This window comes from Sturnira hondurensis, unplaced genomic scaffold (assembly GCF_014824575.4).
Source record: "Sturnira hondurensis isolate 20B ecotype Veracruz unplaced genomic scaffold, ASM1482457v3 Scaffold0008782, whole genome shotgun sequence".
Lineage (NCBI taxonomy): Eukaryota > Metazoa > Chordata > Mammalia > Chiroptera > Phyllostomidae > Sturnira > Sturnira hondurensis.
In genome coordinates, this window is record NW_028081413.1 from 1,281,302 (window position 1) to 1,308,675 (window position 27,374).

Consider the following 27,374-nt stretch of genomic DNA (forward strand, 5'->3'; position numbering starts at 1 on the left):
AGAGGAGGCGAGTAGAATACCCCAAACTGAAGCAGGCTGAGGAAGAACCCTTGGGAGCCGAACCCCGGGGTGAAGTGTCCTCCACAACCAGTGGGGTGGCCCTGCCTCTAGGCTTGAAAAGGAGTCACTTCCCTTTCTGCCCTCCTTGATGCCACAACCATTCAAAAGTGACATCACCCCTCTTCTCTACCCTGACCCAGATGTGGCCCTTCCCTGTCTCCACCCTCAAGGCTGGAGCAGAGGAGCCTGTGCAAAGGTGCCCCCCACCCTCTTGGGGAGCTGCAAACCTTCAGACCCCTGCGTCCTGTTAAGCACACTTACAGTGGTCGGATTCTCAGCCCCCTGTGGTTGTCATGGTTGACCCCAACACTTGCTGTAGAGGGGCTTGTGGGCATCCAGTCACTGCACCAATGACGTGGTCCTGAATCCCAAATGGGGCCGGGCACTGGCTTGGGGAAGACGGGGTGGGGATTGATTCTGGGAAGAGGTTGTTTTCTTACCAGAGTTTAGCAAATGCCATTAGCTATGTGCACCTGTGCCTTCTGAACATAAAGAGGAACCTCCCCACCCCTCTGGGGCCCTGGCCTCCAGGATCCTAGCCGTCCCTGGCTGCGTGGTGAGGCTAAGGGTCTGCTCATCCCCAGAAGTGGGGTCTGTCACTGACCAGCCTGCACACACACTGGATACGGCTGAGGGCAGTGCCCTGTCTCATTCCTCCCGCTGCACCATCTGCCCCCCAGCCCAGGGGTAGAACCCATGCCTAGGGGAACCCACTGACCTAGACATGGGGGCACACGCCAGAGCCAGCACCAAGCAGAGCCGACCGGGCAGCACCCAGTGCCCCGGGAAGGAGGGGCTGATTTCCCCTGGCTTTCTAAGCCAGGCCTGGCCGTCTCTGGGCCCCCAGTGTGGAGCTGGGAAGCCCAGGAATGGGGATGCAATCCTGCCTCCTAGAGAGGCCTCTGCACAGCCAGCTGGGGGCTTTCAGGCCCAGGTGCCCCCCTCCCTGCTTTGTTCTCTTAGAGAGGAGCAAGGTGCCCCTGGGAAACTACCGTCGCCTGGGCCCTGGAGATGAATTAGTCCCTGGCATCAGGGGATGAGCCAAGGAAGGGTTCACCTCTGTCAGGGCCCTGGGCAGGTGAAGGGCACCTGGGTTCCTTCCCTGCTGGGTAACTATGGGGCTGGGCAAGGGTCCCTGATTCCTTAGTTTCACCTTTTGCATAAAGAGAAGGGTCCCTACCCCCTTCCCAATCTCTCTGCTGATTCAAATGCCAGATCCCCTGTTGACTCACCCACCCCCTGCACCTCCCCCTCTTCCCCCTGCACCCCCCAAGCTCTCCCAGCCACGTGCCACCAGGCCCAACCCTGCTGAGCTGGTGCAGCGTGACAGGGTGAGGGGGTTGGTGACACTTGGGGAGGAAAGAAGGGGGCCTGGGGGGTGGGCAGCTGCAGACAGAGTGACAGGCTGCAGACCTGTGCCGCCTTTGCAAGGAAGCCCTTTTGCCAGCCTGGGGCCAGCAGGGGAGAAGCTCAGGGGGTGGGAGGAGAGAGGGAGTGGAATGCCTGCCTGCCCCCTGCCTGCCTCGGCTCTATCTCCTGTCAGCTCCCTAAGCGACAGCTTCTAATTTGGGCTGTTGGTGCCTCTGTGCTCTGCAGCAAAGTTTCAGCTTTGTTTTTTTCCCCCAGCTTTGCTATTTCTTTTCTTTTTGGAACATCCTGAGCCCACAGGAAAGTCCAAGCAAAGCCTCCAGGGCCTGAGACCTCACCACTCCCCCCCCCATCGCCCTCTGCCCTACACCACCACAGGCCTGGCCTGATTGGCAAGGCCACCTGGAGCAAATGGAGCCAGCTCCTCCTTCCAAAGAGCACCCAGCACGGGGCTCTCTAACAGGCCAGGGTGAGGCCCCCCAGCTCCTCTTCTTCTGTGGAACTGTCTCCATCTTCCACAGCAACAGGGGTGTCAGTGAGGCAGAGATGCCTCAGGGAGGGAGGCCCAGGGGAGAGGGGCCATGGCTCTTTAGGGCCAACGAGTTGCCCAGTCTGTGTTCCTACTGTTTCTCTCCTGTATGTTGGGGGGGGTCACTGCCTGGCTGTAGGATGGCCTGCCACACACAGATTCCAGGGGTACCCCTGGCCTGACCCTGGGAACAGAGAAAGAAGGGAAGAAAGCGATTTCCTTCCTGGTGGAGAGAGGGAAATTAAGTCACAAAGGGGAGAAAAGCCTCTCTCCTTCTCAGTAAAGAGCCCAGAGAACATTCTTGTCCTCCTGGGGGCTGGAGAGTCTACACCCTCCCCTGGGCGACGCCCAGGTCTGGGGGTGGGATGGGGCTTTCTGCACGCTGGATAATTGCATAGCTCTTTTCCTGACACTCTCCAGCAACATCTTGCCTGATGCAGGCAGGGTAGTATTATTGGCTCCATTTTGCAGGTGGGAATTGCACTGCTAGTAAATGCCTTCAAACTGGGAATTAATGCTGATGTCAAACCCTGTCAGAGTCCTGAGCAGAGGGATTAAAAATGCAAAAAGGAAGAAGAGGGGTTTCACAGTGCGTGCAGGTTTGCATCACATGTTCCTTTGGGGCAGGCTCCCCGGGGCTGGGAGCTGGAGAGGGGCAAGAAGTTCAGAGTGCAGGGCCATGCAGCCACTCGCCACTCAGGCAGGCATGGTCTTCCTCCTAGAGGCAAACCCTCTCCTTGCCCGGCACCTTTCCCCAGGCAACTTCTGCTGCAGAGCTTCTTGTCACTGCTCTGCCTGGGCTGAGGACACTTTTCCTTTTCTCTTCATTTCCTGTCTTTTTTCATTGGAAGGGACCCTTTTAAGCAGCCCCCAACACTTATTTCAAGGTGTTTTTCCTGCCTCCAGGCCCTTGCCTTGGTCACCCGAAGGGCCTTAGTAACCTGGTCTGGAATGTCTTCCTTGCTTCTTCGCAGCCAGATCCCACCTCACACTTCCTTGAAGACCACCTCTGAAGCTCTACCCTTAGAAGACCTCAGAGCCCGCCCTCCCCCACAACTCCACCTACAATTCCACCTTTTCCTCTAAGGGCCGTCTCCGTTAAGGGCCGTCTCTGTTTGTATTTAACAGATAAATTCAGCCTTCAGGTGATAGACTCCACTTTTTTTTTAATGTTTTGTTTTCTCTCTTTTTTTAGGATTTTTATTTCTTTATCTTTAGAGGGAAGGGAAGGAGAGAGGGAGAGAAATATCAATGTATGGTTGCTTCTCGTGCATCCCCTGCTGGGAACTGGCCTGCAACCCAGGCATGTGCCCTGACTGGGGATCGAACCCCCATCCTTTGGTTCACAGGCTCATGCTCAATCCACTGAGCTACAGCGGCCAGGGCTAGACTCCACTTTTTATGTCCCACTGGAGAGGGCGTTCTTTTCCATCCAGAACCAAACGTCTGCTTCTCTACTTCCCACCATTGGAAACACAATACCTGGCTCACGAAAAGAATCAGTAAATCTGTGGTTGATACCTGATTCACCTCTTATTTTACAAATATCAGTTTCAATCCTACACACCCTCCCACATCCCTTTGGCTCTGAGGCACCCTGACTCCCCGCATCCTAAGCCTGTGCACCCAGCCCCCCAGGGCCACACAGCTGGCCAGAGGGAGACTCGATGCGTTGGTTTTCCCACACCTTATTGACTCAAGCTCTCCTCTACTCTCCAAAGGGGTCAGCTAGTGGTGAAGGTCAGAGACTTGTGGTGCTGGTGGTGGTGGTGGGGGGGGGGGGTGTGTGCTTAAGAGGGAAATGAGGACGAGGGGAGAAGCCGTGGGGAGAGCCTTGCGTGTGTCCCTCGATCTTTGTTCTTTCCGGGATGGCGGCGGGTCCTGAAGCGGGTCGAGAAGGCGGCCCCGGGGAGTTGCTGCTGCGGCTGCAGCACTCCGGAACCCTAAGGCGCCGAGAGCTGGGGGGCGGGCGCGCTGCAGGGGTTGGAGACGTCTGAGACTGGAGAGCGCGCTCTCCCCCCACCCCCACTCCCAGGGAGCCTGTGCGGGAGGCACAATTGTGAGTGCGTGGTTCGCTACACGAGTGGCAGTTCCCAGCCAGACTGGGCGCCCCCGTCCTGCGCGCAGCGCAGCTACCCTTTCGCCCAAATTACTCCCAGCCCGCCTCTCGCAGCCATCCTAGCTCGCTTATGGTCCAGTTCTGCTTTCGTGCAGTGCCATTTCTTTCCACCTTGACCTCCGGGGGGAACCCCCGGCCTTCCCCGACGGTCCCGAAGTCCCGCCAGTTTCTATGGAGGCTAGGGCACAGACTCAGATGGGAGCAGAGGGCGGGGAGAGAAGACTGTGACTTTTGGATTGGCACGATCGGCTGCGCGTGGCCCACGACGAGCAGCCCCCGCCACCTCCCGCAGCCGCCGCTGTAGCCCCAGGGGAGCGCGGAGGAGGAACTGCTCCCGCATATCTAGGCCCGCGAAGGTGTGGGGGTCAGGGTTGGTCTCCGCCGCCCATCCTTTTCTGACTTGACGGCTCAGCCCGCTTCCAGGGCAGCCATTGCCATGGAGACCCCCGAGGCTGTAAAGTCAGGTATCCAGGTGGGCGGCGGCTCCCGCGCCGCTGAGCCCCCCAAGTAAGGAGCAAGCGCCCTGGTGTGGCCCGGCCCCCGCGAGAGGAGAGGAGGCGGAGGAGCGGCGTTAGCAGCTCGAGGAGCAGCGCGCCCCGCCAGGGCTAGAGGCAGGCGCGCGAGGCTGGCGCCACCGTCTCAGCAGGGGAGCGGGGGCTGCCCCGGGTGCGGGTGAGTGGCGCGGCTCCAGGCCACGAGGGACTGAGGGTCGCGGGACACGGGGAAGGCAGCGGGTGTCAGGAGCGGGCAGAGTTTCTGCTCCAGCCGTCTCGTGGGGGGCCAGGCGCGGAGCGCGGAGGAGCGAGCAACCTACACCTCCAAGCAGGCGGGAAGCCCAGGGACGGAGAAGCGAGACTCCAGGCGTGGGGCCCACTTGCGGCAGGACCGCGGGAGCCGTGGGGGCACCGGAGTGGAAAGCTCAGGACCCTCGGCCTCAACCGCCCACGCAGGCAGGGAGCCACGCCAGAGACCCCGCGGAGGCCAGAACTCGGTGGGGCGCGGGAAGAGGGGCGCCCCCGTGCGGTGCTGCCGGGCCGCCTAGGGGCGGCGGCCGGTGCCATGCTCAAGCCCAAGGACCTGTGCCCCAGAGCGGGTACGCGCACCTTCCTGGAGGCCATGCAGGCTGGCAAAGTGCACTTGGCCCGCTTCGTGCTGGATGCGCTAGACCGAAGCATCATCGACTGCCGCGCGGAGCAGGGCCGCACGCCACTCATGGTGGCCGTGGGGCTGCCGGACCCCGCGCTGCGTTCCCGCTTCGTTCGACTACTGCTGGAGCAGGGTGCGGCCGTGAACCTGAGGGACGAGCGCGGCCGCACGGCACTCAGCTTGGCTTGCGAGCGTGGCCACCTGGACGCCGTGCAGCTGCTGGTGCAGTTCAGCGGCGACCCCGAGGCGGCTGACTCGGCGGGCAATAGCCCCGTGATGTGGGCAGCGGCGTGCGGCCACGGGGCGGTGCTCGAGTTCCTAGTGCGCTCCTTCCGCCGTCTCGGCCTGCGCCTCGACCGCACCAACCGTGCGGGCCTGACAGCGCTGCAGCTGGCTGCCGCCCGCGGTCATGGAACCTGCGTGCAGGCCCTCACCGGGCCCTGGGGCCGCGCAGCCGCCGCCGCCGCCGCCGCCGCCGCGGCTCGGGGCTCCAACTCCGACAGCCCCCCTGGCCGTCCGGCTCCCGCGCCCAGCCCGGAGCGCCGACGACCCAGTCCCCGGCGCCTACAGCGGCCTCTCTTGGCGCGCTTTGCGCGAGCGGCCGGCGGCCACGGTCACGGAGGCGAGCCTGGCTCCGGGGGCAAGAGCTCAGGCCGGCACCGGGCGCAGGGGAGCGAGCGGCCCGAGTTGGGCCGGAGCATGAGTCTGGCTCTGGGTGCTGTGACTGAGGAAGAGACGGCTCGACTGCGGGCGGGAGCCCTGATGGTCCGACCACACTCGCCCCAGTCTTCGGGGACCGGGCGGTGGCGTTCGCATGAGGTGCTGGAGGGAGCGCCCCCAACCTTGGCGCAAGCCCCCATCGGCCTTAGCCCCCACCCCGAGGGTGGCCCCGGCTCCTCCGGCCGCTTGGGTTTGCGCCGACGCTCCACAGCTCCAGACATCCCCAGCCTGGTGGGGGAGGCACCAGGGCCCGAGAGCGGCCCGGAGTTAGAGGCCAACGCTGTGCCGCACTCGATGCCTGGACCCCAGGCTTGGCAGGCAGACACGGAGGCCGCGGTTTTGCACGCTCAACGGTAAACAGCGTCGAGGACGAGCCCTGTTCCCCGCACCTGCCTGCCTCTGCTCCACTGGGATTTCTCTTTCTTCCACGTCCTCACTTTCCTGGCAGTTTCCCTCCCATCTGTGATCCCAGAACCTGTCCCCACTGCCAAGATAAGTGGCCTTCTCTCTTAAAGGGACCCCTATTATTTCCTTTTTGTGCTTGTTGGTATTTTTAGTATCCCCTGCCTAAGTCTCGCCTTCTGTGCAGCCTGCCTTTCCTGACCTGGAAGGGGAGCAGTGGAAGACTGGTTCCATGGACTACAGCCTTCCAGGAAGGTGGACCCCTTCCTGCGCCCCGAGGCTCAGTCCTGAGTGTGGCTGGCTCTTACTTGGTCTCCTTCCCATGACCAGGTTTCCCCACACCACAGGAGCGAGTGCACAGAAGAGTGGACCTGTACAACCAGGGTCTAGCCCCCTCCCTCCCGGTGATGCTGACAATGATGCCACACACGACCTAAGTCCCCTTCCCCTAAGTGTCAGAGAAGAGGAGCATGGAGATGAGCCTCAGAGACTTTTGGGCAAGAGGGCTGGTTAGGAAGGAATCTTCTGGGGGTCAAGTTTTTCTAGGAAGGATCTCCTGCCTCAGGACAATGAAAACTTGTTTTGCAAGTGGCAGAACCTCTGGTGTTGACCGCTAGTTGTCTCTCGAATCAGCTTCCGGGTAATTCCAGTTCCCTCCTCTTCTTCTCCAGGCCCACCCAGAATTCAACCTCATTGACAGTGTGGCTCCGGCCAATGCCATCCCCAGGCTCCTCTGCTTTTGAGTTCGTCTTTGGGGTCGCACCCTTCGTGGCCCAGCCTTATCTCCTCTCACTCTCAGAGGCCTGAAATGGAAAGCACTTCTCCCACCCCCAGCTCCTCCCAGCTCCCCCATCCCACACGTGGGTGCTCCTGCAGGGTGGAACTGTTGCGAAGGCATTTTGCTTCATTGTGTTTCTCCCAATCCTCAAAGAACCCGTGTTTTGAGTCTTTGTATATGAAGCAGAAAGCAGCAGGTCTGATCCGAGGCTTAAGAACCTGACAATGTCTCTTTAAATAGAAGCTCCGCGAGGGGGATAATTGACTGAAGTGTTTGCCACGTTAAACGAGGCGCGCGGGAGTCGGAAGCCCACACCAGCCGCAGGTCCGGGTCTAAATTACATCAAACTCCAGCGAGAGCTGGGAGGGGGCCGTTAAACGGCTCCTGCTTCTCGCTGGGTGGTTAATGGAGGGCAGAGCAGATGATGGATGCAAGAGGTCGAGACCAAGGACCCCTGCCTCTGCCCCAACGCGTGGGACGCAGGTCCGGCCCCCGCTTCATTACTGGGCAGATTAGTGAGTCAGAGGCAACCGCAGAGAGGTGGTAAAAGGCCCTTTCCCAGCCTGGCCTTCGTCCCCTCCCTCCCCGCCCCCTTCTTTGTGCCGGCTTAACCAGGGGGTCTGCCAAATCGCATGCCCCCGTGCCCTGCGGAAGCACTAGCTCGTGTCTGTGCGCCCAGCCTGCCAGGTGGCGGCGCGTGGAGCTCTTTCTGTGAACCCCGAAGGTTGAGTGTGCACCCACTTACTCACCTGCGGAGGGGTCTTTTCAAGACGTCCATCTGTTCATCTTTGCAGAATGAAAGATTTCTCACCAGTAACTCTAAGGGAACTGCCCAGAGGGAGACTTGTGCTGGGAAATTAGGCCTGGGGGTGACGGGTGGCTTGATCAGGAGTGGGCCCTGCAGAGGTAGGTATCAGACGACTCCCTAATCCGCCCACCCTTCTAGGCCCTCCAGGCCGCGGGGGTCGGGGGGGGGGGGCGCCCTACACGGGACGTGATCTCTGGTGACCCCTGGTGGCAGCACTGCAGTCTCGCTGCGCCCTGGCTCGGAGTTCGGACTTACGGTTTTATCTGAGATCCCCTCCGCTGTTTACTTCTTCCTGGGTGTGCATTTGCCCATAAAATCTTCAAGCTCTTGTAGTACATTAAATCCTGATACTTGAAGTCATTTCACAGCAGTGAAGTAAGGGACCATGAACAAAAAAATTCGCATTTGGAGTAGCGGGAGCGCAGACCCTTCACTATAGACCCAAGATCTTCCAGGTTGAGTCTCTGTGTCCTCTGAGGTCCTGCTGTCTCCTGAAAAACTGGAGCTTCCAACCCCTCCTCCGGGATTTCTGAACCTTGGGACCTACTGATCATGCACTGTTTTCTTCTGATGAGCCCTGCTTTTGTTTCTGGGGTTCTTTGCCCTTCCCCCCACTCCTTTCCCCTCAAACATCTGCCTCCTTTAGTCCACTGCCTTGGTGGTGGGTAAATGATACAGAAGCTCCTGAAAAGCCAGAAGGAGAGGATCTGGGGCAGGATGGGAGGTGGTTAGTCACCTTGAGTGCAAACTCCTTTTTTTCCTGGTCACTTTTCCCCTTGCTTGCTCACTTATTCCCTTTCCGACTGTGTTTAATTTTCATGAAGTTTCTAATGGTATAAGTATTTTGGCTTCTTCAAAACACCCCGAGGTTTGAGTTGCACATTGTGTTGAAAGTTCTGTATCTTTCAAGTGTCACTGACATGGGGTTTTCTGGTTGAATGTCACCTGCACCCTCTTTATTGGGTAAACAACCACAAGGGCCCCTCTGTGGAGTTGCCAAGGGCTGGGTAGTTGAAAGTGATGCTTCTAAAAAACCCACAGCTGACCTTTCCTGTCTGAATGAATTTTGTGTCTGACTGATTTGTTGTTCTTGTAGGTTTCTTACCAGGCCCAGCTCAGTGCAAAATTTAAATGTTTCACCACATTTTGCTCTCCTGAACTTCCTCTCATTGTTAGTCCCAAGGGCATTGGGGGCTGAGGTCCTCTCTAGCTCTCTCCACTTTAGGAGAGACTTTCTAAACACTTTGCTTTGCTGACTATTGTTGCTTTCGTCATTGTGAAAATGTACCCATGCCACTGGAATCCAGTACTCTGAGACCAAACTCAGAACTGGGCTGAGTGAGGCTGAATGACTTACATGCACTCTTTTGGAATGACACTGTGTGGTGGAAGGACTGTTAGGACTCAGAAGAATAGTTAATAAATCCAGTGTCGTTCAGTTGGGAGAGCTGGCCTCTCTTTGCCTCGCCAACTGCTCTTGACCGCGGGTTCCTTTTGGAGAGGTGGAAGGGTGCACTCGCCCCCATCTCTGCTGGTCCCACTGTGGCTGCCTCCAGGAGGTAAGACTCGGGGGCTATTTCTGGCTGAGCGGGTGGGCCTGGAGCTCTGGACCAGGGCAGCCATTTAGGTGTGAATGCTGTGGGGAGCAGGAGATGGTCTGCGTGGCTTCTTGCTCCTGATTAAGAGGTTTCAGTGAGCCCTGGGTTAGGGGGTAGAATGAGCTCTCAGAAAGGAAATACTGAAATCAGTGTGAAAGCTAGAAGTTTTAAGATAATTTCACCCCCACCCCCACCCCCCAGGACTCAAAGCCCGCTTTCTTGATTTCCAGCCACCACACTGCTCTTTCACAACTCCTCACTAAGTCCCTCAGCTCTGAGAACCCAAACGAAGACCACTTTCTCCACGGAGGCAGTTTCAGGCCCCTTCCTATGGACAACTGAAAGACAGTAGCTTTTCACTTCCAAGGAATGAGAAGCAAATAGGGGAAGGGAGAAGCTGCTGCAGAAAGTGGTCATCAGCCCTGGTGGCTGCCCCCAGAGGGCCTGTAGAGCCCGCAAGCAAGACGCGTGGCCCTGGCTTTCCTGGCTGGTCCCCTCCCCTCTGGGAAGGAGAGGCCTATTTCTCAGCTCTTGCAGCCTCAGGGGTATTTCACTTCCTGTTTCCCTCATTCTCTGCCCTCACTTTGGGTCCACAAACCACCAGGGGGATTGGGTTTTCTGTGGACTAGAGTGGCAGTGGAAAGCTTGTGCTGGGGATGAGAGGGCCACACTAGACACCTACTCCAGAACACCCAGCTTGGAGACATTCCGGCTCCACTCCCAGAGTCAAGAGGAAGTCAGGAGGTTTTGAACACTCAGTTTAATTTAAAACAGGCACAAGTGCAAACAGTTCACAAAAGTTTCTAGGGAAGATGCTTTTGTTTTCAAAACTCTGACCCTTAAAAAAAAATCCTTTTTTTTTCTTGTTTCTTTTTTGCCCCAAAGCAGGCCACTAGGGAGCAGAAGAATCTAAAAATATGATGTAGATAAGGTCCGGACCCCTGGTGTTCTTCCCTGTCTCACAGCAGCCCTGAAAGGAGGAGGACAAGGAGACAGGTGCCTGAGGGGGCAGTGGGGGGCAGAGGGTTGGCACAAATGGGGTGCCCATTCGCTTGACATGATGGGGCCCCAGGAGCTGGTTCACATCTGCCCCAGACCAGGATTTTGGAAAGAAAGGGTCCCTGATGTCCTGGTTATTGAGATGAAGCTCACAGGTGAAACAGGGTTTGTTTCCTCAGCCTTGCATGCTCGGGCCCTCAGACTCCACAGCGCAGGAGAGACCAGGCCCCCGCACAGCCCACAGGACGTGCTAGTCTCCACACAGACCTCTTCACTGGTTGGGCAGAGACACAGGACTTTTGGGGTGGGAAGCCAGACCAGGAAAGCCGGTCCCCTTAGAGCAGAACTTAGTGGGGAAGAGGATGAGGAAGCCTAACTGAAGGGGCCAGGCTGTGGGGGTGGCTTTCTTCCACTTCCACACACACAGGCACACACGAGCACGCGCACTCCGTAAAGTGACACCACCTTGGCCACCAACCCCAGTATTTCTCTTTTACCTGGAAAATGTCCCTTCCCCTCCCATGGCCTGTGAACCGGCTGCCCACAGCTGGGAGTGGCCGTGCACAAGGGTGCAGCGTGGGGTCCGGAAGCAGGTGCAGGTGGGGCTGTGCCTTTAGGAAGGCAGATCAAGGGAAGGAGATGGGTGCAGGCGATAAAAGCCTTCCCTCTCCAGACACCAGGGTTTGGAAGTGGAGCTGAGAACAGCAAGTATCCTGGTGAAGACAGGCACTCCGCCCTCTCGGGTAGCCTGGGATGCCAGTACACAATTGCCTTTAAAAAAAATTGCAGCAGCCTTTTCTGCTGTGTTGGCTGCAGTGGCCAGAAATGCTGGTCTCTGTGTGTCTTAGAAATATCCCTGTGCAAATAACAAAGGGTCATTCTGAAAAAGGGGTCTCCATCATCCCAAAGGCAACTGGGGACTCTCTTATGAGGGGAGAGAGACTGAGGGGCAGGTCCGGCCTGGCCCAGTGGGCTGAAGGGCAGGAGGGTGGGGGTGGGGTTTCACATTCAATCTTTGGAGAGAATACTGAGAGAATGAGGCAAGCAGGCTCTGCCAGCAAGCTGGTTGCCCAGTGTCCCCTGCTTGTGGGCACAGGTGGCAGGTGCACTCTGGGGGTGGGCTCAGCAGGTGGAGGTCTGCTTGCGGTAGAGCTGGATCAGGGGTACCAGGCACTCGGGGAGCCCAGTCTGCAGCAGGAAGGGATGGTCCAGGAGCTCCTGGGCAGTGGCTCTCTCCTGGGGGTCCCGCACCAGCATTCGTTCCAGGAAGTCTCGCAGCACTGGGGAAACCTGTGGAGACAGGGCAGTGAGAAAAAGCTCCGACCTGTAGTCATGTTGGGGGGACCCATACGCCTGGCCCCACCATCATCTGAAAGTCTTAAGTTCTCTCTTTTCTTCCTGCTTCCTTCCAGGTCTAGCACTTCTGGGATTAGGAGGTAGATAAAGAAAATCAGCATCAGTCCAGCAAGAGTGGCCAGTTTGCCTCTAGGGGGTGCTGCTGAGCAATAGAATTAGGATGCCTGGAGCCCTGGGGGAGCTGAGCTCTAAATACAGCCCATTCCACACCCGGTTCTCTGGGCTCTCTCAGCGTTCAGGTTCTGTGGAAAGGGGCATGGGATCAGTATCAGTGATGCAGCCCTATGTTTATCACTAATCTCCAGCAAGTTGCTGTTTTCTCTAGACCTCAGTTTTCTCATCTGCAAAATGGGCCAACAATAAATTGTGCTTGTTCCGTCTGGGCTTTAATGAGAATAAAAAAAGAGGTCAGGGAGGAAGAAGTGCTTTTGAAAAATAGAAACGAGCAAGGTGGGCCCTGAAAAGGAAGATTTCTTTGTTGCTGTAAGCCTTAGAGTCAAGTCAAGGACTTATCTTGGTTAATTTTGAGTGAGTACCTTGAGGTGAGGTAAGTCTTGGGCTGTTAGAAAAGGCTACCTCCTCTGGGTAACTAGTCAACTGGAAATCTCCCCTATCTGCTAATGTTGGAGTCAGCAGTGGTCCCCCCAAACCTGCTGTCTCAGAGGTGTTTCCCATCCAGCTGTGTTAGAGCCACCGGACTTCAACCCTCTGGGACACTTCTCACTCTGACCACCAGATGGCAGTAACATTTTGCGGCCCTGTGCTGACCTGGCCACCAGACAGGTGTCCACAGGTAAGGCCTGCTGGTTTGGGTAGATTTGGTAGAAAAGGGTTACACACACACAAACACACACACACACAGGTTTTGAGGGAAAAACTGGGGCTCGGATGTGGTCAGGATGTGCAGTGATGGAGGAGAAGCCGATTCAGGGCGACAGACTGGGGAGCACCGTTGCCAGGGCACAGCTCCCGGAAGGCTGCAGGGTTCCTGCTCAGTTCTCATCTCTAGATTCCCCCCCCAGATCACCAGGGATTCCTGGCAGCCTTGCTCTCCCTCCTCTTGGGCTCCTGTCAATCTCCTGCAGGTAGAAACTTGCCGGAGGGATCGTGGGAGTCTGTATACAGACGTGGCTCCATGCCTAGGTGCAGGTTTTGTATGGAGAAGGAGGAGCCTTTTCCAGGAACCTAGACTCTCTGGCTTCTGTGAAAGGGAGAGGCTGGGCCTCTAAATTTCAGGGAGATGGAGTCTGTGGGGTCACACCTTTATGTACCTACTGACCTTATGAGAATTTCTCAGCTTGGGTGGGGCGCTGTCCCGGAGCCTCTTCATGGCTTGCACTGGGGAGTCGCTGAAGTAGGGTGGCTCCCCATCTACCATCTCAATCACCATGATGCCCAGAGACCAGATATCCACCTGCAGGAGGAGAATGTCCCTGACTCCACTGGCCAGAGTCTGACCCCGGGGGCAGCAGCGCCCTGCAGGGGGAGGAGGACAGCTGCCCCCAGTTCTCCTTAGTGAGTTAGCCTCCTTCCTGGACACTTGCCCTGTGAGCAGTTACTTCCTGTGTGAGTGACCTTGACTAGGGACACTCTCTTAGAAAGGTTATCACATATGGGGAAGCCTGGCCATACCATTACCTTGCCCTTGAGCTGGGGACAAGCATTTTGGGGACCAGTTTGTGGCAGCAAAGTCACAGGCAAGAGTAGACCCATCCAAGAAGGGACAGTGGGCAGTGGGGTAGGGTCTTGAGTAAGTGAGGACCTGAGAACCAGGGCTATTTCTGGTCGGAGGGGACCCAAAGTGGAAAAGTCCCCCAGCCTCTTCCGGGAGGACTGGGGGATGGAGGGAGCAGTTACCTCAGTGGCATATGGAGACCTGGAGATCACTTCCGGGGCCATCCAGTAGGGAGTTCCCACCAGGGACTTCCTCTTAGGGACATCTTTGCTGATCTGAGCGCAGAACCCGAAGTCGGACAGTTTCACCTGGGGGTCAGGCAGGAGGGAAAAAGGGAAGTGGTGAACTAGGAGGGGCCATGTTGGGAGCAGGGAAGTGGGGGTGTGGGTATGCCAGGGTGGGGAGGTCCCTACCCTGCCATCAAGGGTCAGCAGGATGGAGTCACTCTTGATGTCTCGGTGTATGACACCCTGGGCATGCAGGTAAGCCAGGGCCTGCAGCACGGCCTCACACACAGTGGCAATCTGCTCCTCGTTCAGCCTGGACAGGAAAGCAGGGCCACCGTCGGAAGAGAATGTTAGCTGTGTCTGGGCTGCAGGACAGACGGGCTGAGGGAGTAGGTGCCCCTGGCAGCAGGCCCCACAGTTCCTGGGTGGCGTGTGCGGAAGCCCTGTTAGGACTGAGCCCTGGAGGAAGTGGGCCTGCGCCTGGACCGGATACCACCTTGTCCTCCCACTGCCCCGGGTCCTTGGGTCCTATTAACCCGAATAGACAGGGGGCGCTCGGGACAATCTGAGAGTTACCCCAAGTCTGCTGGGCCTCCGGCTGCCTGCCATCCCTGCCAGGGCAAAGGTGGGGCAGCCAGCACTCGGGGCCCAGCCCCCAGTTGCCCACCTGACTTGGGAGATGATGTCGGTGAGGGCCCCGCCCTGCAGGAACTCCATCAGCACCCACAGCTCCTCACCCACCAGGTAGCTCTTGTACATCTCCACCACGTTGAGGTGCTGGTAGTCCCGCATGATCACCACCTGGGGGTGGGTGGGGATGCCTGAGTGCTGGGCAGACCCCACCGCCCTGCTTGCACCTGTCCGGCCTGGCTGGCTCGGTGCTCACTGCCCATCCCGGATGCCCACCCACATCCACCCTCTCTTCCCACCTCATTAAAGAGCAGCTCCCTGCGCTGCTGCTTCCTGAGGTCCATCATCTTGACGGCCACCTGGCGGCCCGAGTGCTTCTCCCGGGCCAGGCAGACAATGCCCGTGGAGCCCTCGCCAATCTTCACATAGCTGTCCAGCAGCAGCCGGGGGTCACCCTGGTCCACCACCATCCTGAGTGCAGCCTTGAACTGCTCATGTGTCACGATGCCCGTGTCCTCACCAGCCAGGGCGCCCTTGGCTACCGTGGGGTCCTGGGGCAGGTACAGGTTGCTGGTGCTGATCTGGGTGTGCCGGGTTCGTGGGGAGCCAGCAGGGGAAGACCGGCCAGGAGGAGGGCCAGCGGCGGGGGCCGTGCGGAGGGACTTCTGGGGGCTGCTGGTATCTGAGGTGGTCAGAGGGCTGAAGGTCCCCAGGGGCTGGTCTGAGGGCAAGGACTGGGCCTTGGCCACCAGGCTTGTGGGGGAGTCTTTCTGTGGCGGTGGGAATGAGGAGCTGGGCTGCAGGAAAATAAACAGAAAGAGGGTTGGTCATGGGGATGTCTGGAGCAAACGTCCCGCAGCAGAGGGCAGCTGCCCTGACGCCTGGACACGGGCAAGGTTAATCACCAGGGCACTGGGCCAAGCTGGGGCGGTGCCACAAGCAAAGCTTTTCAAATGGAGCAGAAGCCAAACCACAGTCCTGCTTGGGAAACCAACCCCAACTGCTCCCAGGTGAGCAGACCACATGCGAGCTCTGTGCACCCACTTGCCTGCTCCTGGGAAAACAAAGAAAGCAGAGTCCTTGGGGCGTCCTTGGCTAGCTAGGGGTTCTTTCCCGGGGAGCTGACAGCCAGACCCTAGAGAGGCCACTGGGGGGCAGCGCTCCCTCTGTGGTGGGGCTGCACGGGGAGGTGGTGGTGGTGGGGTTCTGGGTCAGAGGCAGCCACTCCCGGGGCGCCCCACCCAAGGGCCCACGCAAGCAAAGCACCTTTGCGTTCCCCACAGAGGACCGCGGGGCCATATTTCCATCTGGGGGTTTTCGGGTCCCCCCTGGGCTGAGATACAGTGCCAGACAGAACTGGGTTCAGGAGGGTAGGTCCAGCCAAACCCAAGCCTTGGGGCCAGGGATCCCGGGGAGGTTTTCTAAGGGCTCCTCCCCAGAGGAGACCCTGCACTTGCTCTCGAGCACAAACCTCCTGGCTGGGGGCCACCCAGAAGGAAGGGACGGCAGGGCCTGTCCATGTGGGTCCGGAGGGAAGCTGAAGCTGAGTGGCAGACTGGGCCCCCCGCTCCCCGTGAGCCCTGCGTAGCCCACCCCTGGGAGCCTTCGAGGCTCCCTGCCTTTCTAGGCCCGGAGTCCCCTGCCAGTCCTGCCAGGAAATCACCCCCGACCTCAGGGTACTCCCCATGCAGCTGGTGGCCTGTGACATGATATGGATTATGTTCCTAAGAGGGGCACGGGGTCCGGGCCCTAAGCAACCCAACAGGAGCCTTCAGGGCTACAGAGAGGCCCTCTCAAGGCTCCTCTGAGCCCATCACAGGCGCCATCTAGGTGCATGGGCCCCTGGTCCTGGTTCCTGGAGCTGCCTCCACTTCCAGGAAGTGTTTTCAAGCAGTAAGTTTGGGTCGAGCTGCTTGCTCAGGGACCCCAAGTCTGGTCCCCTGGGCTCAGCCAGAGCCTTTGTGGCCTCTGCAGCACCCCTCCCTGGGCTTCGGGGCTCCCACCTTGACCATAGTCCCCAGCCTTGTCTAGGGTCAAGCAGGTGTCCCTGCCTGCAAAGAGCTGAGAGCCCAGCACTGCCGTGGCCTGGGACACGGGACACAGGGGGTGCAGCCAGACTTGGTCACCTCCTCAGGGACAGGTCCAAGTGTCCCTTCACTGGCTCTGCTGCCTGTGTCCACAAGGAGGGAACTTCATTCAATGTCACCACAGGAAAGGACCAGGTGAAACTCGCTAAACTACACCAAGAAGGGGGAAGGAGACAGATCCGAAATCAAGGAATTGTTATGGGCTCTGAATTCATTCCGGACTTCCTTGTGCACCTGAGGCCCTGTCTCCAGCAGGGAGCAGGGAGCAGCGTCATGGGCAGAGTTACAGCAATGCTCTGCTGCCTTCCTGACCACAGCCGCGGTAGCAGCACTGGGCTCCCCGGCCGTGGGTCTGGGGCTTCACTGTAAGTGCCCCAAAGGCAGAGGCCCTGGCATAATATTTAAAGAATAATAAAGCCATTCCCTGCAGATTTAACGAGGGCCTTGGACGAGGGCCTTTAATGCATTATCTCATTTAATTCCCAGAGCCCTGGGGCTGTTTCACTACCTCCTGGGTCCTCTTATCATCACATCTGTAGATGAGGAAACAGAGTCGGGAAGGCTAAGTAACTTGCCCAGAGTCACTGAGCAGCAAGGGGCAGGCAGACCCCAGCCCCGGTCAGCCTAATCCCTGGCCCCTGTGCACCGTTCTATGGGTGTCGTGTACCATCGGCATATAACAGAGTTCCCAGGACACAGCAGGGGCTTAACAAGTGTTTGCCGATTACTGAGGTCTTCTGACGTGGCCTTTCTACCGCTAAGTGGAACCACTTCTAAATTCCCCAGATTTATAACTCTCGTGTCTCTTTGGCCTCCCCACCCCCACTTGAGGTCTTTTGCTCTTTAGCCAAAGTGAGTGACCACAGGCCAAGCTGCCTGGGCCAAGTCTGAGCGCCCTTGTGCCACAGGTGCTCCTGAAGCCACTCCCGGCCGGCCTTGGCCATGGGCAGCCTGCCTCCCCGAACTGCTGCTGCGGGCACTGCTCCGGGCTTGGCCCGGGGGCCCTGGGGCTATGAGGGAGGAGCAAGTTGGATGCTGCCCATCTGTGTGGCGATTTGCCTAAAGCCTCGGTTCTCTACTGGGAGTGACTTTGCCACTCAAGGGAAGTTTGGCTGTATCTGGGAGGATTTTTGGTTGTCCCATCATCGGGGTGCTGCTGAAGTCTAGGGGCAGAGACCAGAGATGCTACTAAATGTCCTACGATGCTCAGGACAGACCCCGTGAGGGAGGAGGATCCGAACACCAACAGTGCAGGGTTGAGAAGCTCTGGCTCTGAGCAGCTCAGAGGAGGCCCAGCCCTGCCTCAGAGGCCTGGCTCAGGGAACTTACGTGGAAACATGTGCCCAGTGCGAGAAGGAAAGCACTCCACTGAACTTGGAACTGTGGTGTCTCCAAGCCCAAGACAACCACCACCTCCCACCATGGGTGTGGGGCCAGCCCTGTACATCGGCAGCAGAGCCCCATGGTGGGCGCCCAGTACAGTGTGAGGGCACGGGCAGGCCCCAGGCTGGGCAGGCAGCCCTCGCCAGGCTGTGGGGTGCTGCCAGGAGCCCAGAACCATGCATGTCGGTGCCCAGCCCAGTGCTGACACCCCCTCTCTCCAAGTCCCTGTAGCCCTCCCAAACCCTAGAGGGAGGGAGCAGTCAAGCTCCCACCTTGATTTTTCTGGGGAACGTCTCTCCAGGGGCACAGACTTCTAGACCCTCTGCTCACAGACACTCGCGTTCCCCACAAACCACTTCTCATCTGTTTGTCCTCAGGCCTGCACCCTGCAGGGGAGCCGGGCCCACTGTCCCTGTGCAAGGCTGGGGACACAGGCCCAGAGCCTCCCCTGGGTGCGCGGGTCTAGGCCCCTCCCCACACTCCCCACTGCAGGTGGGGGTGTGGGACCGGGCTTGTCTTCCTCCAGGGAGGGGAGCCACCGAGTTTCTGAGGTCTGACGTTCTGACTTCTGACGTGGAGCCCTCAGGCTGCTGCCTGCACTCATTCCCGCCTGCCCCTTGGGAAGGAGCTGGAGAGCGGGAAGGAGCTGGAGAGCGGGAAGGAGCTGAAGAGCGTGGCTGCCCGGACAGCCAAGCCTTCCTTCATTGACTCACGAGTGACACCTGGGGGCTGCCTCGCCCTCTCTGAGTCAGTCTGCTTATCTGCCAAATGGGAAAGGATGTCACTGTCACCGCAGGCAGGATGCCACACGGCACGTAAGAAGCAAAGCTGTTCTCCTCTGCCCAGAAATGTCCCCATGAGGTCCCCCTTCACTGTTTCCTTTTTTACAAGAAAAATCTGTGCATTGGAGATTGTCGCACAGGCCAAAAGTCAGTTCTCCAGCTCCCTCCGGACCCAGGCAGATTCAATCCTCTAGCTTTTCATACCAAACACGAACTCGAAATTAATCACTACAGAAATATTAAACAAAATCACGACCACTGAAAAAAGGGCAGGCAGGCATCCTCACTAGAGGCGGGAACACTGCTGAATGCCGGTCGGGAGAGGCAGTGCAGGGCCTCTGGGGCAAGTGAGGGATGGGGGTGACAAGAAGGTCTGAGAAGAGGGAGGCAGACAGGCCTCATCCTGCCCAGGGCCGGAGCCCTCCTCTCCGCTGGGGCCTGGGTGGGGGCTGCTGGGCACCCGGGACAGGCAAAGGTCTGGGCTTCTGTGGTTAAAGATGCTGCTTTTTCAGAGGTGTCTGCCAGCCAGTTCAGTCTGCCTAGACACACCCCAGAAAATATGAACCCCAGAGGGCAGGCGTGTGAGCTGCTTGTGCCACAAGCCCCTCCAAGGCACCCCTGGAAAACAACCTGCTGCACAACCTCTGACTCACACGTGTGAAGCTTTTGGAGGAGGGCTGAGCTGGTTCAGGATAGAACCCTCAGTCGAGGCTGAGCTGACTTCTTGATTATTTTGTCCCCTCAGGCTGTCCCCAACCCAACCTGGTAGATGTCCCCGACACACATCCTCCAGGCCAGCCCCTGGCCCGGCCCTGCCAAGAGTGGCCCCAGAGGGCGGCCCCTGACATACCTTGCTCTGTGGCGTGGGGCCTGGCTTGCTGCTGCTCGAAGGGGCCGTGGCAGGAGTCGACAGGAACATGCTCCGGAACAGCCTGTGCTTCAGGCTGCTCTCCTGGGTCTTGGGGCTGGGGCTGCCCTCCCCACCCGGCCTGCCCGCCGCTGAGCCCACCAGGCAGGACTGTGGCCGGGCCTCCTCAGGGCCATGTCTGGCAGCCTTGGTCCCACGCCTTCCGGCGGCTGCAGGGGGTGAGGTGCTGGGTGGGGAGCTCTGCAGGCAGGCGCCCAATTGCAGGCAGCGCTGCGTGGCACCCTGAAACTCAGCAGGGCCCAGGGACTGTGCCTTGGTGGCCAGCCCATTGGGCAGGACCCGCGGGCTCTGTGGTTCTGGCCATGGCATCTGCTGGTGGCCTGCCGGTGCGCCCCCATTGCAGCTGAGGTAGAGGCTGTGGGGGTCAGTGCGCTCAGACTGGGGGCTCTGCAGGTACATGTCCGGGTCAGCAGCCCAGGGCTCCTCCCCTAACAGCCCCAGGGACTGTGCCCGCCGTCGGTTGGTAGGGCTGCGCCCACGCAGGGTGTTGGAGCTGATGACTGACAACTTCTGGATGTCATTGAGCAGCCCCGAGATGTAGCCATCCACGGGCACAGAGCTGCCCCGAACCACAGTCTGCAGGTGAGAGTAGAAGAGCGTGGGTAAGAGGCCTCTTCTTGACAGTGAGGGGCAGCCTGGGGCCAGGCGAGGGGGCGCCTCCCTGGGGGCCTTGAGGAGGAACACCTAAGGACCTTGCCTGCTGTGCCATTCATCCATCCCTCAATTTTTCAGTCACTTACCCGGGCCTGTGGCAGGTCAGGCCTGTGCTGGAGCATAAACAAAGGGAAAAGGCCCATTTCCATGGGTCTCAGCAGGGCGCACAGGTGAGGAACCGTGGGCTGCAATCCAGCACCCGGAACAGTGCGGGCGGCTGAGCTTGGGGAGCTGAGGGGAACCAGTGGGGACAGGGCACCCACCAGGCACCACCTGGGACCCCCTGCCATCTTCCAGCTCTGCCTGTGGCCTTCAGGAAGACGTGCAGAGCTCGCCCGCCAAGGAGGCAGGGACCGGTCCCGGGCTTTGTGGGACCACAGACTGGCTTCGTGGTCCCCGAATCCTGACCCAGCCCCTCCCAGGCTCCTGGCCCCACCCTTCTGAACCCACACAACTAAACCCCCTAGTCCCACAAGGGCTGCAGGGCCAGGTACTACGTGGGCACCCTTCCTACTAAAAGATTATTTGTTGTTATCTGAAATTCAAATGTTATTGGGCATTCTGTCTTTTTATTTGCCATATCTGGCAACCCTTCCCTTTAGAGGACTCCCCAGGGTCCCCCTCCCTGGGTTACCTGGGGAGGGAATGAGAGGCTGATTAACAGGGAATAGATGGCAGGTAACTGATAGCGGGTAATTGGGTGGGTCCTCCAGGTGCCTTTGTGGTCTGGCCAGGCCCAGGCGTCGGTGGGGCAGAAGCTGAACTTGGCCTCACCCCCCCCCCCACCTCACCTTCATGGGCTGGAGCTGTACCCGCGTGATGCGCGAAGGGTCCACCACGGGCTTGGGCCGCCGGAGCGTGTCCAGGATGTTCTGCCATTGAGGGGGGAGGCCCACGAACTTGCCTTCTTTAGGGTCAAAGGAGGTGTGGACGCGGTGCTGGAAGTTCTGGGGGGCTGAGATCTCGGGGCGTTTCTTCTTTTTTTTGCGGAACATGGTGCCTGCGTGGGGAGGGTCAGGCTCAGCTCTGGTGGGCGCTTCACAGGGCCCTGGCCCCAGGGGGCAGGGGTGGCTGCAGGGGGTGCCGGGTGCCAGGCTCTGGGCCTGTTCCCTCCCTGGCGCACATCTTCCCTGCCTGGGCCCAGGGCTTCCCCTCACCTCCCATCCCACTTCCTCAGGAAAACAGCCAGCTCCAAGCAGAGGGGTCCCCCCAGAACAAAAGTGCCTTAGAGGCCAATACAGACAATAAACAAAGAAAAGAGGTGCCTGTCTTCTAGTCTGTGCCAAGTACCCTGTCGGGCCGGCCGACTCTGGGGTATGTCCTTGTAAGATCCAAAGCCTGTTGCTAATATCATCCACCGTCGAAGAATTAAAAATGGGGCAAAGAGGGAGGAGAGCTGGCAAAAATGCATATTATAAAGTGAGTGTGACCTTGATTCTCCGACCAGATAAGAGAGCAGAAGAAAAGGAAAGCACGAACCAATCTCGCTTATGAACATAAATGTGAAAATCCTAAACAAAACTAGCAAGTGGCAGCCAATAGTATGTGAAAGTTTTTGTTGTTGGTTTCTGTTTTATCGCCATCGGCTCCAGCTCCCCCAGCTGGCTTGGCAGCAGAGGCCTGTGGATTTGGCGCACGACTTCCACGAAGGCCAACCCACCCGGCTGCAGGTGCACTGCCCAGTCTGTGACCCTGGTGTCACGGGTGCTCTGCCCGGATTCTGGAAAGCCCCGAGGGGCCGCTGTCTCAGGGGTAAAGTTCTCGAGGGGAGAGAGCCCCGCGCCCCTTGGGCCCTTTTCCCTGGGTCTCAGAACGCTGACTTACAAAACATCACTGGCAGTCACACCTGCCTCCCTCTCCTTGCTGCTCTGGGGTCTAGCCGAGGCCCCGCTGCGCTCCCTCGGCAGCTCAGAGCGACGTCGGCCCAGAGAGAGAGAGAGAGAGACTGGAAACCCAGGAGGTAAGGTAACTGGTGCTGTTCCAGCCTCACTGTCAGGAGGTCCCTGACAGGGACCACATGTGATGGAGGTCAGGGTCACAGGGTCGCTTTGTGTCTGAAGTGGTGCAGAACAGCTCAATGGGATTTTAAATTTTTTTCTTTAGTGTGATGAATAAAATACACTTAGTGGGTTCTTATGTCACCTGGAAAGGTCACTTCTGGGTTTAAAAATAAATGTTTGTTTCTTGAATGCTCGTGTCATTCATCTGTCCATAGACCTGGGGGACCTTTGGATACCAGGGCATTCTCTTTTGGACCCTGCTCTGGAAACAGCATTTTCCTGGGCACTTCAGCAGGTTCTGGAGAAGGTCACAGATCCAGGAGGCAGCTGGCACCCACTCAGGACAGCTGTGGGCTTGAGTAACCACAGCGTCCCACTAGAGTTCACCCAGAGCGGGTCAGTCTGAATCCACATCCTACTTCTTGGAATGTCAGCTGCTCTCCAGGACCTTGAGGTTCAGGAATCCACCTAACACCCCATATGAGCAAAGCCCCTCCCCGCCCTGGCCCCATGTGGGATGCCTGAGGACCAAGGACTTCAGAGTGACATACACCTGTCTGAATTTCAGGCAAGCTGTGGGGGTCCCCCACTCATGTGGGAGACTTAGAGCAAGTTACCTGAATGGTCTGAGCTGTGGTGTCCTTTACTGGTAAAACTGGGTTAATGGGAGACACCTCACAGGGTTTGGGGAGTATTACGTGAGCAGATTGCTGGGCCACTTCTGTGTCCTGCTTCTAAGCTCAGGGCCTTATAGACTGGGGGACATGAGCAAATACTAGCCTGGGAGCAACACCGAACTCCATCCTCAGATTCCCGTCAAAGGGCCAGGCCTGCCTTCTGGGACCTCAGGCCCTCGACACCTCTCCACTGTGTTGATTCTTGATGGTTTGGTAAAACCTGGCCTCCTCCCTCTTGGCCCTTGGCTGTAGAAGAGGCTCCATCCCTCTGTCCTCACAGCGTCTGAGGTAGACCCTCTATCCCAGACTTAGCTCAGGTGAGCTGACAGTTCACCCCGCTCCCCCACTCTGTTAACTTCCCTGGAGATGCAGGGACACGCCCTACAGTTAAAGAGGAGCTGGCTAATACTTCTTCCCCCCAGGACATCCCTCTCCCCTATGCCCCTGCCCTGCTGAGGGCCCGGGTTTTGCAGGGGACAGCATCTTTAGCAAATCATCTAAACGACTCTAGGGTCCCTGAGGCTACCCCAGCAGCGGTTTCAGAACACACTTCACAGTGGCAGAAAGGAAGGCTGGGGGAAAATAAAGATGGCTGGGTGTGGTGGAGGTGAGGGTGGGAGCCGGCTGAAGCACTGACTGAGCTCAGGCTGTGGGCTGGGACAGGCAGAGTTAGAAGTCAGAGCCCGTCGCTTAGCTAGTCCTCACTGCCCAGGAGCCCGGGGGCACTCTTCCAGAGTGGTGGAGTCAGCGCCACCTGGGACCATATAATTACGTGCACGGAAAGTCCGGGGGCAGAGCCCTCCCTACAAACTCTTGGGCTCAGGTAAGTGAGTCGAAAAGCCCTCCAATTCAAGGTCAATATAAAAAAAATCAACTGTAGCCCTGGCTGGGTGGGTCAGTTGGTTGGAGTGTCATCTAGTACACCAAATGGTCGCTGGTTCGACCCCTGGTCAGGGGACGGATCTAGGCTGCAGGTTTGATCCCCGGTTGGGACACTTACAGGAGGGATGTTTCTCTCTTTCTCTTTCTCTCCCCTCTCTCCTTGCTCTCTAAAATCAATAAACCTATCCTTAGGTGAGGATTAAAAGAAAAAAAGAAATCAATTGTATTTTGACATACCTGCAACAAATAGAAAATAAAATTTTAGAAACGATTCTGTGATGTAATGGGAAATGGAAACCTGGCCGTGGCCCCTGGCACACAGCCCCTAACCCTCGGCTTCCCCGGAGCAACGAGAATGCCGAGCTCTCAGCGCCCCCGGCCCCGCCCTCTGGGGAGGGGAGAAGGGCTGGAGACTGAGCTGATTACCAATGGTCAGTGATGTAATCAACTGAGCCGGTGTCAGGAAGCCTCCATAAAAACTCTTGAATGGCAATGTTCAGGGAGCTTCTGAGCCAGCGAGCCCACCCAGGCGCTGGGAGGGCGTGAGAGCTCCATGCTCCTGGCCACATCCCTACACGACGCGTCTCTCCCACCTGGCTGTTCCTGAGTGGTATCTTCTGTAGTGAGCGGGCACAAGTATTCTCCCAATTTACTGAACCTGAGGAGGGGGTCATGGGAACCCTTGTCATTACGGCAGTTTGGTCAGATGGACAGTGGCCCACGACTGGCAACTGGAATCTGAAGTGGGGGCAGCTTGGGAGACTGAGCCCGGGGGTCTGTGCTTCCCCCAGGAAGTCAGTGCCAGAGCCAGTGAGTTGTCGAACACCCAGCCGGTGTCCGAGCTGGAGAAACGGCCTCGGGAAGACAAACTCTCTTGCTTGATGTCAGAAGTGTTATCAGGGAAAAGAACCCTCAGACACCATTTCCCATTTTACATTAAATACACTGAACACCTACGAATGAATCTAATCAAAGATGTGCAAGTTTTCTACATTAAAAAGTGTAAAATAATTAAAGATATTGAAGAATGTTCATGAACTGAAAGACTCAATATTGTCAAGATGTCAATTATTCCAATTAATTTACAGATTTAGTTCAATGTCAGTCAAAATCTCAGTGTATTTCTTTTTGTGGAAATTCACAAATTGATTCTAAAATTTACAGAGAAGCATAAAGAACCAGGAATAGCCAAGATAATCTTGAAGAACAAAGTTGGAGAATTATGCCACTAGATATCAAGGTTTACTGTAAAGCTGTATTAATTAACATATATGAGACTGGCACAAAGATTGATGAAAAGACCAATGGAATAGAAGAGAGAATCCAGAAATAGGCTCAGTCATATCGGGTCACTCAATTTATGACAAAGGTGACATCACAATGTGGTGGGAACAGATGATTTTTTTCCAAAAATGCAGTGAAGCAATTAGATATCCACATAAAAAAAGGAATCCTGAAAAATGAATTCATATCATCCCTCAAAAGTAATTGGATCTAAATGGGAAAGATAAAATAATAAAGCTAGAGGGAGTGGTGGTGGGGCCCAGGGACGTGGGACCCAATGTCCGCCCATCCCTGCCGGGGTCCCCTGTGAGTGACTGTGTGGAGCCCAAGTTTTCGGGGGGGGGGTCTCCCGAAGCCTCTGACCTGCGGGGGCCAAAACCTGTCCATACTCAGGGGTCCCAGAGGCAAATTAAACTGCCTCGTTTTTGTTCTCCAATGCATAATTTTTTAAATGTTTGTAAGGGTTTACTTGAGCCAAACTGACAATGTACGCTGGGGAGAAGGTCTCACAGGGTCTGGAGAATAGCAGTTTTATAGTTCCTTCTGTGCGTTTGAAATTAAGGAGGGGCCCTGGCTGGCATAGCTCAGTGGATTGAGCGAGGGCCTGAGAACCAAAGGATCGCGGTTCAATTCCCAGTCAGGGCACATGCCTGGGTTGCAGGCCAGTTCCCAGCAGGGGATGCAAGAGAGGCAACCATACATTGATATTTCTCTCCCTCTCTCCTTCTCTTCCCCCTCTAAAGATAAAGAAATAAAATCTTTAAAAAACAAAAAAAAAAAGAAATTAAGGAGGGAACGTCAGAGCAGTTATGTGAAGGTGGGAGACGCAGAGCAGGGGATTATGTTCCAGGACAGTTAAGATCAGGTGCTCTCTGGTTTTAGAAGGAGGAGCTGAAAGGGGGCGTTTCAGAGCTGTGTCAACCAGGATGCACAGAAGCAATGTGCAGGACCAGCTTAAGGCCCTTTCGCCAAAGAAGTTATGTGCCAGCCCTGGCTGGTGTAGTGCAGTGGATTGAACACAGGCCTGTGAACCAAAGCATCACTGGTTTGATTCCCAGTCAGTGCACAGGCCTGGGTTGCAGGCCAGTTCCCCAGTATGGGGTGTGCTAGAGGCAACCACACATTGACGTTTCACTCCCTCTCTTTCTCCCTCCTTCCCCATTTCTCTAAAAATAAATAAATAAAATCTTTAAAAAGAAAAAAAAAGTTATGTGCCTGGGGTGGGACTTCCCCCATCCCCTGCCCGGTTGGGGTTTATAATCCGGTCACCCTGTGAGGTTACTTTCCACAGAACCCCTTTTTCTCCCACACCAAAGCCGAATTCTTGATGTCACAGGTTAGGAGCAGGGCTTCTTTCTAAGGATTTCACTGAGATTGATTTGTAAATGTAGTGTGAATGCAACGAAGGTTGAAGGAAATACAGCAAAATATTCATTGTTGTTGAGTTTAACTGGTGGGCTACAGGGGATTTCCTCCTACCCCATCTTTTTTTTTTTCTTTTTCTTTCTTTCTTTTTTTGAGAGAGAGAGAGGAAGGGAGGGAGAAAGAGAGGGAGAGAAACACTGATCAGTTGCCTCTGGTGCGGGCTATGTGCCCCGACCAAGAACCAACCCGACACCCAGCCACGTGCCCTGACCAGGAACCGAACAGCAACCTTTCACTCTGGGGGACGACGCCCAACCAACTGAGCCACACTGGTCAGGGGTACCCCATCTTTCTACTCTTCTCAATTCTCCTTAAAGATGACGGACTGCTCCTCTAAAGAAAACGGCGACCCATGATGACTGAGTCCCTACGAGTCACTCGCCCACGCGGGTATCTGGTGCTGCCGAGTCCCTGGGAGCGAGACACTGAGACATGGACACCCTGCTTCCTTCAGCCACAGAGCCCCAGCCCTGAGCACACCCACCTGCCCAGACAGGGGCCCTCAAGTTGCCAGTTCTGGTTCTCTGTCTCCCAGGTCCTACCTCAGACCCAAGCCCTACTCCCCACCCCCCACCCCCACCCCTCGGGGGCGGAGGGAGGGCGGTGCAGTGCCAGCCCTGAGGGTGGAGTGGTAACGCACACGCCAGCGCCAGCCCTTGCAGTTGCCACCCCCAGATTCTCACCTCTGCACCTTCCTCAAAGATGGCACCCTGCGGAGGAAGGAAGGTGATTTTTCTTCAGAGAGCCAGTCTACCTTCCCTTCTGCCTTGGAAGCGATGTGGGCCCCGAACTCTGCAGGAGAAATGGACAGAGACTGGGTGCCAGCTCAGACTCGGGGGGGGGGGGGACCTCCTGTC

At 57.2% G+C, this 27,374-nt stretch overlaps 2 protein-coding genes across 5 annotated transcripts in view; one reads left to right on the forward strand and one right to left on the reverse strand.

Moving 5' to 3' along the window:
* The first annotated feature begins 4,932 nt into the window (after positions 1-4,932).
* ANKRD63 (ankyrin repeat domain 63) lies at positions 4,933-7,438 on the forward strand. Its single transcript, XM_037056086.1, has one exon. The coding sequence runs from the start codon at positions 5,136-5,138 to the stop codon at positions 6,297-6,299; it is 1,164 nt and encodes a 387-aa protein (XP_036911981.1). The 5' UTR covers positions 4,933-5,135; the 3' UTR covers positions 6,300-7,438.
* A 2,945-nt stretch (positions 7,439-10,383) lies between these two features.
* The window catches only part of PAK6 (p21 (RAC1) activated kinase 6), a 35,076-nt gene continuing 18,085 nt past the window's right edge, over positions 10,384-27,374 (reverse strand). For all 4 annotated transcript variants that reach the window (XM_037056088.1, XM_037056087.1, XM_037056090.1 and 1 more), the window contains 9 exons: positions 27,201-27,309; positions 21,041-21,249; positions 19,518-20,171; positions 14,715-15,212; positions 14,453-14,586; positions 13,972-14,098; positions 13,741-13,866; positions 13,163-13,297; positions 10,384-11,817 (listed from right to left, as the gene is read on the reverse strand). In XM_037056088.1, coding sequence (XP_036911983.1) covers positions 11,650-11,817; positions 13,163-13,297; positions 13,741-13,866; positions 13,972-14,098; positions 14,453-14,586; positions 14,715-15,212; positions 19,518-20,171; positions 21,041-21,244 — 2,046 coding nt within the window. In that variant the 5' untranslated portion in view covers positions 21,245-21,249; positions 27,201-27,309 and the 3' untranslated portion in view covers positions 10,384-11,649. The remainder of the gene's footprint in view (positions 11,818-13,162; positions 13,298-13,740; positions 13,867-13,971; positions 14,099-14,452; positions 14,587-14,714; positions 15,213-19,517; positions 20,172-21,040; positions 21,250-27,200; positions 27,310-27,374) is intronic.